Genomic DNA, 13818 nt, shown 5'->3' on the forward strand with positions numbered 1-13818 from the left:
TTTTTTTTTTTTTTTTTAATGTTTCGTGTAGATCACAGGATGGGGTCTTTTACAGGCTGGCCCTGAGCTGCCTCTGAATTCTTTATTTTTTTTTTTTTTAAAGATTTTATTTATGAGAGTGCGAGCAAGCAAGAGAGCACACAAGTCGGGGGGGTGGAGGGACAGACTCCCCTCTGAGCAGGGAGCCCGATGTGGGGCTCGATCCCAGGACCCTGAGATCATGAGCTGAGCCTAAGGAGCCGCTTAACTGACTGAGCCACCCAGCCACCCCTGCCTCTGAATTCTTAAACCATCCAAAATGTCTGTTTGGCTCAGACCTGCCACTTTGGTGGATGGAGTCTTTGTCTGCTCATGTCCATCAAAATACCAGCAGCATTTGGTTTTTTTTCTACAGGGTTAGTTTTTTTTTTTTTTTAAGATTTTATTTATTCATCAGAGAGAGACAGAGGTAGGCAGAGGGAGAAGCAGGCGCCCCGCCAAGCAAGGAGCCCGAAGCGGGACTTGATCCCAGTACCCCGGGATCATGACCTGAGTCGAAGGCAGACGCCCAACTGACTGAGCCACCCAGGCGTCCCTCTACAGGGCTAGTTTTCACAAAGCAAATGGTGTGTTGCTGCTGACTCATTCAGTTGCTTTATATTTAGCCTTAAAAAAAAATTGATGGGGGGCGCCTGGGTGGCTCAGTTGGTTAAGCGACTGCCTTCAGCTCAGGTCATGATCCTGGAGTCCCGGGATCGAGTCCCACATCGGGCTCCCTGCGCAGCGGGGAGTCTGCTTCTCCCTCTGACCCTCTTCCCTCTCGTGCTCTCTATCTCTCATTCTCTCTCTCTCAAATAAATAAATAAAGTCTTTAAAAAAAATTGTTACAGAATTTAAAAAAAAAAAAATTGATGGGACCCTGGCTGACTCAGTCGATTGAGTGTCTGACTCTTGATTTCGGCTCAGGTCAGGATCTCAGTGTCGTGGGATAGAGCCTTTGTTGGGCTCCACACTGGACATGGAGGCTGCTTAAGATTCTCTCTCTCTTTTCCTGTGCCTCGCCCTTCTGCGCTCTCTAAGAAATAAAAAAAAAAAATGTCCAATGTTGTCAAGAATAGAAAAAACTGGCTTACATCAAAGATTTTCGGAAAGTTTACAGCCACTCAGGAGGCAATTAAAGTGTGAAAATAAGTTTTCAGAAAAATGAATTTTCACAAACAGAACATGTGTGTGTACTCACCACCAGATCATGAGATGAAACGCACCCCCCCCCACTAACCTCCCCCATTCTCCCTTCTGGTCACTTTTCCAAAGGCCCCCTGAGTTCTAATACCATGGATTAGTTTTGCCTGCCTTTGGATTTTTCTCCAATGGCATTAGGCAGGATATTCTTTCTCTTTCATGTCTGGCTTCTCCTTATTCTTTTTTTTAAAGATATTTATTTATTTGAGAGCAAGAGAGAATGAGCAGTAGGGAGGGGCAGAGGGAGATGGAGAAGCAGACTCCCCACTGAGCAGTGAGCCCGACACAGGGCTCCATTCCAGGACTCCGAGATCATGACCTGAGCCAAAGGTAAACGCTTAACTGACTGAGCCACCCAGGTGCCCATAATTTTTTTTTAATTGTGGTAAAATATATATCACAAAGTTTACTATTTAATTAAATTAATTTTTTTAAGCAGGCTCCATGCCCAGCGTGGAGCCCAATGCAGGGCTTGAACTCACGACCCAGAGATCAAGACCTGAACTGAGATCAAGAGTCAGACATTTAACTGAGCAACGCAGGCGCCCCTACTATTTTATTAACTATTTTAAGTGTATAATTCAGTGGCAACAAATGCATTTACGTTACATAAATATGTACCTATGTACAAATTACATATGCAATTACAACTATTGTCTCCAGATGATTGTTCATCATCCCAAACAGAAGCACTATCCCCATTACACAATAACACCCCTTCCCTCCTCCCCACCAGCCCCCTGGATCTCTATTCTACTTCCTGCCTCTATGAATTTGCTAGTGAGGTACCTCCAAGAAGTGGATTCACTTTTCACAGTCAATATGTAAACTTTTTTTTTTTTTAAAGATTTTATTTGACAGAGACACAGCGAGAGAGAGAACACGAGGGGAGAGGGAGAAGCAGGCTTCCTGCAGAGCAGGGAGCCTGATGCGGGGCTCGATCCCAGGACCCTGGGATCATGACCTGAGCTGAAGGCAGTCGCTTAACCGACTGAGCCACCCAGGCGCCCAATATGTAAACTTCTGTGCCTGGGTTATTTCACTTAGTATAATGTTCTTAAGGTTCGTCCACATCATAGCATCTATCAGATCTTCATTTTTTAAAAAAATATATTTGTTTAGGGGCGCCTGAGTGGCTCAGTCGTTAAGCGTCTGCCTTCTGCTCAGGTCATGATCCCAGGGTCCTGGGATCGAGCCCCTCATCGGGCTCCCTGCTCGGCAGGAAGCCCGCTTCTCCCTCTCCCACTCCCCCTGCTTGTGTTCCCTCTCTTGCTATGTCTCTCTCTGTCAAATAAATAAATAAAATATTAAAAAATATATATTTGTTTAAAGATTTACTTATTTTAGAGGGGGGAGGGGCAGAGGGAAACTTGGGGGGGGAGAGAGAGAAGTAGACTCCCTGCTGATTGGGGAGTCCGTTGTGGGTCTCAGTCTCACAACCCTGAGATCATGACCTGAGCTGAAATCGAGTCAGATGCTTCACCGACTGAGTCACCCAGGTGCCCCCTTTTTAACCATTTTTAAGTAATTTTAAGTATTTTTAAGTTCAGTGGGTTTTCAAAACTGTCTTCCATGTCTCTATGGAAAATTGGGAGCATATGGAATGCAGTTATAATGGGTAGCTTTCAAGCAAGTGGTCAGTCAATAAATGGTATCAGTTCCGTGGCTGAGGGATCCACTGTCCCGGACAGCCTCTTGGTGCCAAGGGGGACTGGATTTCACCCCGACATTTCAAGCCTGGGTGACTGGGGAGATGACAGACCCTCTGCTGGGGGAGGGGGACTGGTTTTCAGGAGAGAGAGGAAATAGGTTTTAGACAAGGTGAGTGAAGATGAGCCACTTTGAAAAAGTGAAATCCAAGGGCAGGGAAACTGTTCTGTGTGGTACTGTAATGGTGGATACGGGTCATGGTGCGTGTGTGCAAACCCATAGAATGCACACCACCAAGAGTGAGCGCTGGTATAAACTATGGGCTTTGGGTGATGACGACGTGTTTGTGCAGGTTCATTGATTGTAACAAACATGCCATGCTGCTGGGGATGTTGGAAATGGGGGAGGATGTGGGATGTGGGTGTGGATATATATGAGGTATATGGGAAATCCCTGTACATTCTTCTCAATATTGCTATCAATCTAAAACTGCTCTAGAAAGAGTCTGTTCTTTTAAAAGTGGAATCAGTCATGTTAGGGAGGCAGTTTGTAGGGGTGGTTTTATTTTCCATCTTTAGGGAGTCCATCCTCTTTGGCAATAAGTACACATGCGCGTGTGCGCGCACACACACACACAAGTATGTGCACGTGTGCATGCATATGCCCATGGTGCTATTGGGACATCCAAGTGTTTTATTCATGGTGGGCAAAGTCTTTTGTTTGTTTGTTTGCTTTGCAATCCTAACCTATTTTTACTGGATAGCTGTATGAATCTTTTACCCAAACTTCCAGGGCCTTTTGGGCAAAATGAGAAACTAGTGAGAACTTCCTGAACATTTATCAGGGAGCGGTAGGTCCTGGTTGCCTTAGCTGTTTACCCCTTGGAGATATTTGGCATCCACCACCTAGAAACTAGAACCTTCTGCTCAAGGGAAGGATCTCTCTGCCTACCCCCAACATGAGGCCATGTATCATGCTGGGCCCCAGAACTGCTTTGTGTGTAGGGGTACTAGTGAGGTCCTGGGGTATCCCAGGAAAGGTCACTGACTCATGGGTGCTTTCTGCTTCAGCTCCAAGATTTCCAGGTGACATCTATCCTGGGGTCCAAAGTGGCAGTTCTGAGGGACTCGGAGAATGTGAGGTAAGACACTAGGCCTTGCTCCTCATGGGACCGGACATGCGAGTCCCGTACCCTCCTCTGACTGCTGCCAGGTGCTGGATGCACCAAGTTAGATTGGAAGAATGACCTCTCCCCCTTAGGTTTTGACTTTGGAGGTACCCAGACCAGATCACTGATGAGGACTGATGTAGGATCCTTAAGCGACTCTCAGTAGCCTCGGGTGGCCTTCCCTTACCTGGTGGACAGAACTCACCTCCTATTTCCCTGCCTGTCACCCCCAGCATGTCTAGATCTTATGTTTGCCAAGCACCCTCCGGGCATTGTCCTTGAGTGCATTCTGGAAGACACTGGGTGTCTTCCATTAAAGCCCACCCCTCTCTCTTCCCTGTCTCTGCTGAGATGGGGGTTTTCTTAGAGACCCATGGCTTTTCCCGTCCCAAGCTTAGCCCCCCTTTTGTGACCCCGCCAAGCCTGGAATTCTCTCTCCGGCTTGTTTCCCAGGACTCCCTGACAGTGGCCTCTGTGGCCTCAAAGCTCAGTCCAGCCGCCAGACTGAAGACAAGACCATCTCTGCAGATTCCTCTTCCTTTTTTATTGCAAATTCATTTGTTTAAAAAAATAAAGCCTTTGTCCTGGGGTGCAGGGATGGGGGATGCTGCCGAGGGGCAGATGGATCCCCCTGAAAGGCTTAGGGTGGTCTCCTCCATGGGAGCTGTGCGGGCTATTGTCCTTGGACTCCTCATCAGAAATGCTAAGTCAGAGGGCTGGGGGTTGTCAACTCCTTGAGGCCAGACTGACATTTGCTATTCTGGAAGGGGCGGACACCATTAGCATTTCTCTAGGGCCAGGCCTGAGACCCAGGGCGTCTCCAGTTGGAGTTGGAGAAGGGGCAGTGACCTCCTGGGGAGGTACAAGTAGGGACATTTCTGTCCCTCAAAATTCTGTCCTGCTGGCTCACTGCTCAAGTTTGGCTCTGTTCTGCCCCCCACACAACTGTGGGGACTTCACCGCCCATCACCAGCCCCCTCTCATCCCCTCACCTGGCAGATGCAGGACACAGACTTCTTTCTGCCAGGTGAGGGGTGGCCAGATGAGCATTGGGCCGAATTCTGGTCCCAGCTCCTCCCTAACTTGCTGTGTGATCCCCCTGAGTAGCTCCCCCTCTCTGGGCCTCTTTTCCTCATCTGCACAGTGATGGACTCTCAAGTCCTGGGGTCAGCGGGCAGTTTGAGGCCCATGACACTGGAGCCCGCCTGCCTGGGTTCGAATCCCAGCTCCTGTCCCGAACAAGTCACATTCTGGTCCTGAGCCTCAGTTTCCTCCTCTGTAATGTGTGTGTGGGTGTGTGGGTGTCGGGGGCGGGGGGAGAATGCTAGGTACCTCCCCCGTGGGCCGGGAAAATGAGAATCTTTGGAGTTCAGAAAGCTCTTGGAAGTGCAGTTTTCTATTATCTGAGGCTGGGCACACACAGGTACTTTTGAGGCAAGTGTTAATAAGTCTGGGGGCAGCTTTGAGCGAAGAGTTGGCTGCCGCTTGTGTTTGATTCAGAAGTTGCTGGGGAACCCAGCTGAAGAGGGAAGCAAGGCTATTTGGGAAGATGCGGGAGGGCGGGGGGTGGGGGATGGGGCGGTGGAGAGGGCTTCCTTGGCGGACTGACCTGTGGCAGGAGGAACAGGGATACGGTGACCCCCACAGTGAAGAGGTGTCCTGGTGCCTTGGAGGGCCTCTGCCTGACTCCCGCCCACCTGTCCCCAGCGCCGCCCTGGGCCGCCACCCGCTGCGCTTCGTCCTGCAGGCAGGGCGAGTGGCCCGCCTGTGTCCCCGCCGCGCAGAGCCTCGCTGGGCGCTGAACGTGAAGCGCGCGGTGCTGAGCCTCCTGCAGGGGCGCCCGGATGCCCGCGGCCCCCAGACCCTCGAAGAGGTGAGCCCACGGGGAGCCTGGAGGGGGTGGGGGTAGGTGGCTGACAGGGAGCTGAAGGGGGGCTGATGGGGTCCCGCCACCCAGGTGGACGTCCTGGGCAGGTGTCCCACCACGTACCAGCCACATGGTGCGGGGCTGCGCAAGACCAAGGACCTGGCCCGCTGCTCCCTGCGCAGAGTGCGCTCCTTCCTGCGCTCCCAGGCCCTGCCCCGGGAGGAGGTAAGTGCCCCCAGGTCGGCCGGTCCACTCCCCCAGTCCCACCTTCCTTCCCCTCCTCTGTCCTCAGCTCGCCCCCCCCCCCGCGCCGCCCACACCGTCAGTCCCTTCCTTTCTCCTTCCCTCCAAACTCCTCTGCTCCCGCCTCTCCTCCTTCTCCCTTCCCCACAGCTCCTCTCCGCTGCCTGGCCCCCCACTTCCTCTCCTCCCCTCGCGTCCACAGCTCCCTGCAGAGAAGGTGTTTTGTAAATAGTACCTTTCTGGGGAAGGATAAGAGATGATCCTTGGTGCCCGTAACTACTGGTAGACAAAGTCTTGATATCTGGCATCCCATGCAGCTACCTCTGTTGTTTTTTCCAGTTTCCCCAAACTGAGGTTTTATGACCTGTTCCTGGGACTTCCTTGCTTCCCTTGTGCTCGCCCTGCCCCCGTCATCCTTTGCTTGGGCTGGGGGTACTACAACCCAGGTTGGGGGGAGGGTGCTGAGGTCCCATGTTGAAGCCCCCAGGTCGCCCCACCTCACTCCCGTCAGCCCTCCAGGGGCCCCACCAGCTGGGTTCCCTCACAGCCTGGGCCTCCCCTGAGCCCCTGCCTCTCCCCACCCCTGTGGTCCAGCAGGCTGGCCTGGCCTCCCACCTGACCTGCTTCCAGAGTTTCCAGGCTGGCGTGCTGAGCGTGGCCTCTTGCACGGAGCTGGACACCGTGCGGCCCCTCTCTGAGAAGGCAAGTGGGGTGCAGATGCGGACGCTTTCCTCGCTCACCCTGCTGCGTGAGATGTCCCTGGATCCAGCCATCACAGGTGACAAAGCGTGGATGTGAGGACCCTCAGAGGAGCCTTGAGACCTCCTTTGGTGGGGGGCTTAAGCAGGCCTAGGCTCTATCCCTCTGTCCCTGGCTGTCTTGAACCGTTTCTTAAAATGGCTATCATCAGGAGAGTCAGTCTCTTTTTCTACAAGTTTCTCTGGAAGTTTCTACTGGCTCAGCTGGCTCAGGCTTGGTCTTGACCTTCTCCCAGGGTGTTTTCAGTGGAGATAGAATCTCCTGGTTCCCTGCTTTTGTGAGAGAATTCTACCTTCCATCTGATGACCTGACCATTTTGGGGGGCAAGCTGATTCAGCTTTCTTGGTTTTTTGGAAAGTCTCTGCCAACACATGGAATTCCCCGGAGCTTGGCTCTCTCCTCCAATTTTGCATGGAAAGAAAGAAGCAAGGCATGCATCTGAGGGGAAAAAGATAATTTTTCATGATTGAAAACTGTTTCTCTGAATAATAAAAATGCTTCTTACTGCTAACACTTGGGAAGGATTTACTTGGGCCAGGAGCTGTGCTGAGTGTTTTATGTGGATTATTTAATTTGGTTTTTATTATGAGCCCATTAGGAAGGTACTGTTATTAGTTACATTTTCAAATAAGGAACTGTTCCTCCAAGGGGTAGGAGGACTTGTCTGAGGTCACATGGCTAGTGAGAGGCAGAGCCAAGACTCGAACCCCCAGCTCTGTTCTGTAGCCCTGGCCGGGAGCCCTGTGCTTCTGAGCCCAGGCTCACTGCTCCACCTGCAGGAGAACCTGGCAGGTGGGACCAGAGCCCTGTGGCTTCCCAGCATCCTCTCTGGCTCCATGGAACACTGGCTAAGATCCCAGCCTGACCTGCCTCCTGAGCTCTCCCTCAGGCACCTTGCTAGCCGTGACGGGGCATCTAGTCGTGTCTAGTCGGATCTTCACTAAGATACAAGTAGTTTTGTTTTTTTTTAAAGATTTATTTATTTATTTTAATTATTTCTTAAAGATTTTATTTCTTTATTGGACAGAGAGAGACACAGCGAGAGAGGGAACACAAGCAGGGGGAGTGGGAGAGGGAGAAGCAGGCTTCCTGCTGAGCAGGATCCGGATGTGGGGCTTGATCCCAGGACCCTGGGATCATGACCTGAGCTGAAGGCAGATGCTTAACTGACTGAGCCACCCAGGCACCCCTAAATATTTATTTATTTTGAGAGAGAGAGAAAGAGAGAGCGCGCACGTGAGCAGGGGGGAGGAGAAGAGGGAGAGAGAGGGAATCTCAAGCAGATTCCACGCTGAGCACAGAGCCCCATGTGAGGCTCGATCTCATCACCCTGAGATCATGACCTGAGCTGAAACCGAGAGTTGGACGCTCAGCCGACTGAGATACCCAGGCGCCCCATACATGGTTTTATTTTTATTTTTAAAGTAAAAAATTTTTGATTTCCCTTTTGTACCATTAATCCATTATAAAGCGAACAGTTCGATGGCTTCTAGTATAGTCACAGAGTCATGCACCTACCATGGCAACCAACTTTGCAACATTTTCGTGACTCTACAAATTTCACACCCATCTGTCATCACCCCCTGTCTCCCCGAGCCCTGGGCAACCACTCTCTGGATTTGCCCAATCTGGACATGCCATGTAGATAGAATCATATAGTATGTAACCTTCTGTGACTAGCTTCTTTCACTTAGTATGTTTCAAGGTTTGTCCACATTGTAGCAGGTGTCCGACCTTTTTATTTCTGATTAATCTTTGATTGAGTGGATGGACTTTGCATGTTTTCTCTGTCAATCCCAAGAGGGCTTTGGAGTTAAGCCTATTTGACTATCGCTCACAGATGGGTATAAAAGTTGTTTCTTTCCCATCTTTTGCTGGTAGCAACAATGTTGCCATGATTTCCCTTGTGCATGTCCCCACCGCCACATCCCTACACCCCTTGTTGGAAACACGCAGAAGGAAGCATTGGTAGGGTTGGGGGAGGCTCTCATGGGACCTTCTTCTTCTTCTGGCATTCCCCCATATGGTCCTCCCTATCTAGTGCTTCCCATATCAGATCCGGACGATGGAGATGTAACTCCAAGCAGCCTGTTGTACGAATGGGAGGAAACACAGTCTCAGGCTACAGTGGTCACAGTGGCCGCATCAGTGAGGAAACTCTGCCTGGCTCAGACCACGAGCTTTGAGGTAAGTGCTTTCTCCAGCCCTAAGCCAGAATCTGGCCTGGGTCCCTGAGACACCCTGTTCTTTTTTGCCAGATCCTTTATGGTCTACCCTCCTAGATGTTCAGGATCAGGGCTGCTACGTACAGTTGCGTGGGTTGTACACTGCACAGCTGTGCCTGGTTACAAAAGCAAAAGAAGGGGAAGAGATCTAGCTGGTGTGTGCCAAAACTTGTGCCCCGATACAGGTAGGAGATGAGCAAAGAGGAGGCCTTTCTTTCATCTCCTGTTGGGCTCTCAGGCTGGCATTCTGAACGGATGTGGCTGAGTAACCACTTCCGACTAGAGGTCTCAAGCAGAAGACATTGGAGTTGAGACCTGGGGTGGTCTCTTTGAAATCTAGGGGGAAGGAGCTCTGAAAAGAGCTTGGAAAGGAGCAAAGTCTGGAGTCTGAGCCCTGAGGATGGGTCTGGGGAGGAGGCCGCCCAGCCTCGCCAGAGCTGGACAGTGAGGACCAGTGGGGCCGTCTCCCGCAGGGTCTCATGGTCAGGATAACTTGTTCCAGGCACGTAGCGATCTTTGTCCCACCAACCCTACCATTCACAGCTCTGGATGCCACCACCAGTGACAATTTGGACGACTTCCACCGCAGCCACGATTTCTGTCCCATCTCAGAATTGCTGCTGACTTAGTGTGGGAGCCAGGGCTTCTCCTGGAAGGCATGAGAGATAGGGGGATTTTTCTGATTCAGGCCCCAGTGCCTGTGTGCTGAGAAGAATAGAAAGGGATGTTTTTCTTCTGGTCCCGTAACAGCCTGGGAGGATTCACACTATCCTTGTTTGTTTATTCTGGATAATATCCGTTTCATTGGCTGCTTACCCAGGACCCAGGATTTGGGGAACTGAAATCGGTCATTCAGGGCATGAGCAGAACTGGGGCCCTGTCTCCAGCTGTAGGCATGGTGCCGAGGGTTCCAGGCACACCCTCGCCTTCCAAAGCTCAGCTTTCCTGGCAGCACTTGGGCATGGAGCCTTCTCAGATATACAGGTGCCCGGACCCCGTGCCTCGATATCTGACCTGCAGGTGTGAGCTGGGAACTGGCATCTGGGTGCACAGCTCTGGGCGTCTCTGTGTTTCTCTTGCTGAGCTGGGATACAGGACGATGCTGGGAGGCCAGTGCCCAGCCAGCCATAGCCCTCAGAGCCAGGAGCACCCTTAGGCTGGAATTCTTTGCACCAAAGTCCCGCCTGGGTGCCCTGCCTTGGTGAGGTGAAGGGTTTGTTCGGGAGCTTGTGGAGACTGGGCCAGAGACATCCAGGTGGGGGTGGATTGGCCTCCATCTCCAGGGGTGGGGCTGAGATGAGCAGACCCCTGTGTCCTGCTTGGCTTCAGGAGTGCCTGGAGTGCTTGAATGGGGACACCCACATACCTGTGAACAAAATATGCTGGGCCCCGGGGGCTTGGGGGACAGGTAGAGTAGGGAAAGAGGGGGAAGGCAAGCAGGCTCTGGCATGGGATGCAATTTGAAATGATGGATGGCCCGGGAGGCCTTCCTGGGGAGGTGACCTTGAGTAGGGGTCCGAGGGACCTGCAGAGTGGGCTGTGTGGATGTAGGGTGGGGGTGGGCGGGGGGCAGAGCACCTACACTCCAGGGCGGGAGCTGCTGCTGGGGGAGTTCAAGGCTGAGTGGCAGGGGGGCCGGTGTGGCTGGAGCCTGGTGGCGAGGGCAAGAGGGGGCCCTTGGCAGAGCACATAGATCACTTTTTCTCGGGGTAGTGGGGAGACTTAGAGGGTATTGTGCAGAGGAGGGAGGTCACAATCTGATGTGCGTTTTAACGCTCACACACCGACCAAGGCTGGAGAACAGACTGAGGGCCAGGTGGGATGCTGGGAGCCCAGCTAAGAGGCTATTGCAGTAACGCGGGGAGACATGACATGAAGGACGGTGGTCTGGGGGGCAGGTGGGAGGTGGGGGAGAGAAGGAGCAGATTCAGAAAGACACTGAGAAAATATATATTTTTCATAATATATTGAATATGTAGGGAGACTATACTGATCGTATTTATTGACTACATATTAAATGTATAGTAAAATATATTGAATAAGCAGACTATATTATATATGTATATACTGAGTGCATATTGCACGCACACACAAACACTATGCATTTTGTGTATGTATGGATATATAGCAGAGGCACCTGCAGCTGGGTCTTCACTGTTTCGGGAAGTGGGAGCTGGGCTCCCAGCTTGTTGATCCGTGGGCCTCACCTGGGGCTTTTGTGGGAGTCAGAGAGCAGCCCAAAGGAAAGGGGCCATCTGCCTCACAAGGTGGTCCTCCAGCCAGTAAGTGCCCCGGCCAGCTGTCAAGCCAGGCAGCCTGGCCCCACAGCAGGGTTCTTACCTTGACACGACTGGCCCCTTGGGCCAGATCATTCTTTATTGTGGGGGTTGTCCTGTGCATTGTAGGATGTTAGCAGCACCCCTTTCCCTGTTGTGACCACCGAAAGCATCTCTAGGTGGTGCGCAGTATCCCCCTTTGAGAACAGCCGCTTTATCTGCTGAACCTCATGACATGCTGGGAAGCCCCAGGACGGGCCCGCTTCCTCTCATCTGGCCCCCAGAGCACGCTCTGACCCCCTGCCACAGGCCTGCCCCTTCCCTCCCAGAGATTGGCAGCACCAGCCCCAGAGGGCACAAGACGGCTGCTCCTATTTGTAGCTCGAGAAAGGAAGTGAATTGTTCCCACTGGGGGCGTCCCCCGGGCTGGGGGTGAGTTGCTGAGGACCTTGTTCCTGAAAATGGCTTTTCAGGGATGCCTCAGTGCACACCAAGCAGCTCCTTGGCCCCCCGGAGGCCTGAGGGGGCCCCGCCTGGTTGCCCAGGGGACCGACCTCCCCGGCTTCAGCGTGGAATGCCCTTGCCTCTCCCCCATTATTGGTGGGCAGGAGACAAGATTGGTTTTTCGGTCTGGAAACAAAACCAGGGCTCTGTGTTCAATCGAGAGCAAATTCCCCAGCCTGACCCTCCGCAGAGAGGCCCAGGAGTTTCGACGTGGGGGGCAGTGGGCTGCATAGCCACGAGCATCAGTGGGCGATGCCGGGGGAGGCCCGAAGAGAAGCAGGGAGGATGCCAGGGAGAGGGCACAGCTCACGGTTACCATCCGGTATTCTAAGAATAAGAAGCCCAAGTCTCGAGTCTTTATTAAACACCGATTGTACACAGCCAAGGGTTTGAGAGACTGTGTAGACCGTGGTGTGTCAGAGCTGATGGTGGGAATCCAGTAGGCTGGTTGTTAAATGCAGCCATTATTAGCGATTGGGTTAGAGATAGGTCCCGTTAGAGACAAAGGTGGTGAGTACTCAAAACCGTCGCCTGCCTGTGACCTCCACGCTCAAGGTCGTTTGCACCTGCTGTCGCCACATGTGGAAATCGGATGTGCTCTGGTACGTCCGTGCGGCTCTTCCCGAGTCTGCATGCCATGCCAGCACACGGACAGCTGGAGAGGGGCCACAGTGGGAGTCGTGGCACCCTGGAAGTCAGCAGGTGCTACAGATCAGGGCTTTCCTTTTTCTTGTGTTTTTTTGGGTGTTTTCTTTTGTTTGTTTGTCATCCCCCCAAACCCCCCCACGCCCTGCCAGCCCGGAGGACACTGGTTAAGAGTGTGGGTTTAGGAGCTAAGTGGCTTGGGTTCAGTTCTTGACTCAGGGCTGAGACCACTGACACCTGACTTAGGTGCTCAGAGAGTCGCGAATCTTCTCTGTTAAGTGGGAACAGGGACAGCCGCTCCCCATAGGGCGTCGTGAAGGTCAAATGGGATGATGCATGCACATGGCCTAGAACAGTGCCTGGCACACACTCTGTACAAAGTGACTGGGGCCGGTGGCAGTGGTAGTATTGTGTGTCCTTGTTCTTAGTGGATAGGCTTCTCCCTTCTCTCCCTGCTGGAGGGGAAACTGGGACGAGCTGCCGAGATCCTTCCTGCCATGCCTGGCTCTGGAAAGCTAGTCCTGATGCCAACACTTGGGGCTGGAGGCCTGCCTGGAGGAGGAGCAGCACATCCGGGTGGATACCTGGCTCTCCCAGGTGGGAAGATGCCCGCCCTTGCCAGGCACAGCAGTGTGCATCCTTGCTGGAGGACATAAAAGCATAAGCCCAGAGAGTCTTGGGTTCTGCTGGGGAAAGCTGGAAGGAAACAGATCTGACCCATCCAGAAGGCAGGCAGCGGGCCTGGAATCAAGAGGCCCCGGGGTAGCTGCCCCAAGGCGGGGGGACAGAGAGTCTTTAAGGCTGACAGCAGTCAGGGCCAGCCATGATGGTGGCAGTCACCTCCCCGACAAGGGGCTGGCTTGGGTGTCCTGCACAAGGAAGCAAAGGCAGAGCTAAGGGTAACCACCAGCTCTGCTAAGAGAAGGCATGTCGTGGGAATGCTGCGTGGACCCTGGGGTGGAGGCAGACGTGCTGGCAGAGAGGTGGGTGGGCTGAGCTGGCCAGTGAGGGGCCTGGTTTGCAGCCTGTGTCTTGCTGAGCCAAGCTGTGTGCATGGGAACTGGGTCCCCACCACTGACAGCACGGGAGGCTCGAGGCTAGGCACGTTGCTCCCAGCCCCAGCGGACCCCTGGCTGGCTGGATGTGTGTTGGGGGCTCACTGCTGGCCTTGGCCAAGCCTGGGGAAAGCGTGGGGGCTGCCAGCAGGGAGCGAGGACCAAGCTGTGTATCTCCTGAAACCTAAGGAGTGCGTGCTCTGAA

At 52.9% G+C, this 13818-nt stretch overlaps 1 protein-coding gene across 1 annotated transcript in view; it reads left to right on the forward strand.

The window, feature by feature from the left end:
* LOC112811463 (uncharacterized) overlaps window positions 1-13818 on the forward strand; it is a 142873-nt gene that overhangs the window by 3569 nt on the left and 125486 nt on the right. The window contains exons 4-8 of the mRNA XM_073900261.1: window positions 3942-4012; window positions 5747-5912; window positions 5997-6131; window positions 6747-6927; window positions 8965-9095. Of these exons, the coding sequence (XP_073756362.1) occupies window positions 3942-4012; window positions 5747-5912; window positions 5997-6131; window positions 6747-6927; window positions 8965-9095 (684 nt within the window). The remainder of the gene's footprint in view (window positions 1-3941; window positions 4013-5746; window positions 5913-5996; window positions 6132-6746; window positions 6928-8964; window positions 9096-13818) is intronic.

This window comes from Callorhinus ursinus, unplaced genomic scaffold, assembly GCF_003265705.2.
Source record: "Callorhinus ursinus isolate GAN/ISIS: 27379988/994484 unplaced genomic scaffold, GSC_fseal_2.0 scaffold13, whole genome shotgun sequence".
In the NCBI taxonomy this organism is placed as follows: Eukaryota; Metazoa; Chordata; class Mammalia; order Carnivora; family Otariidae; genus Callorhinus; species Callorhinus ursinus.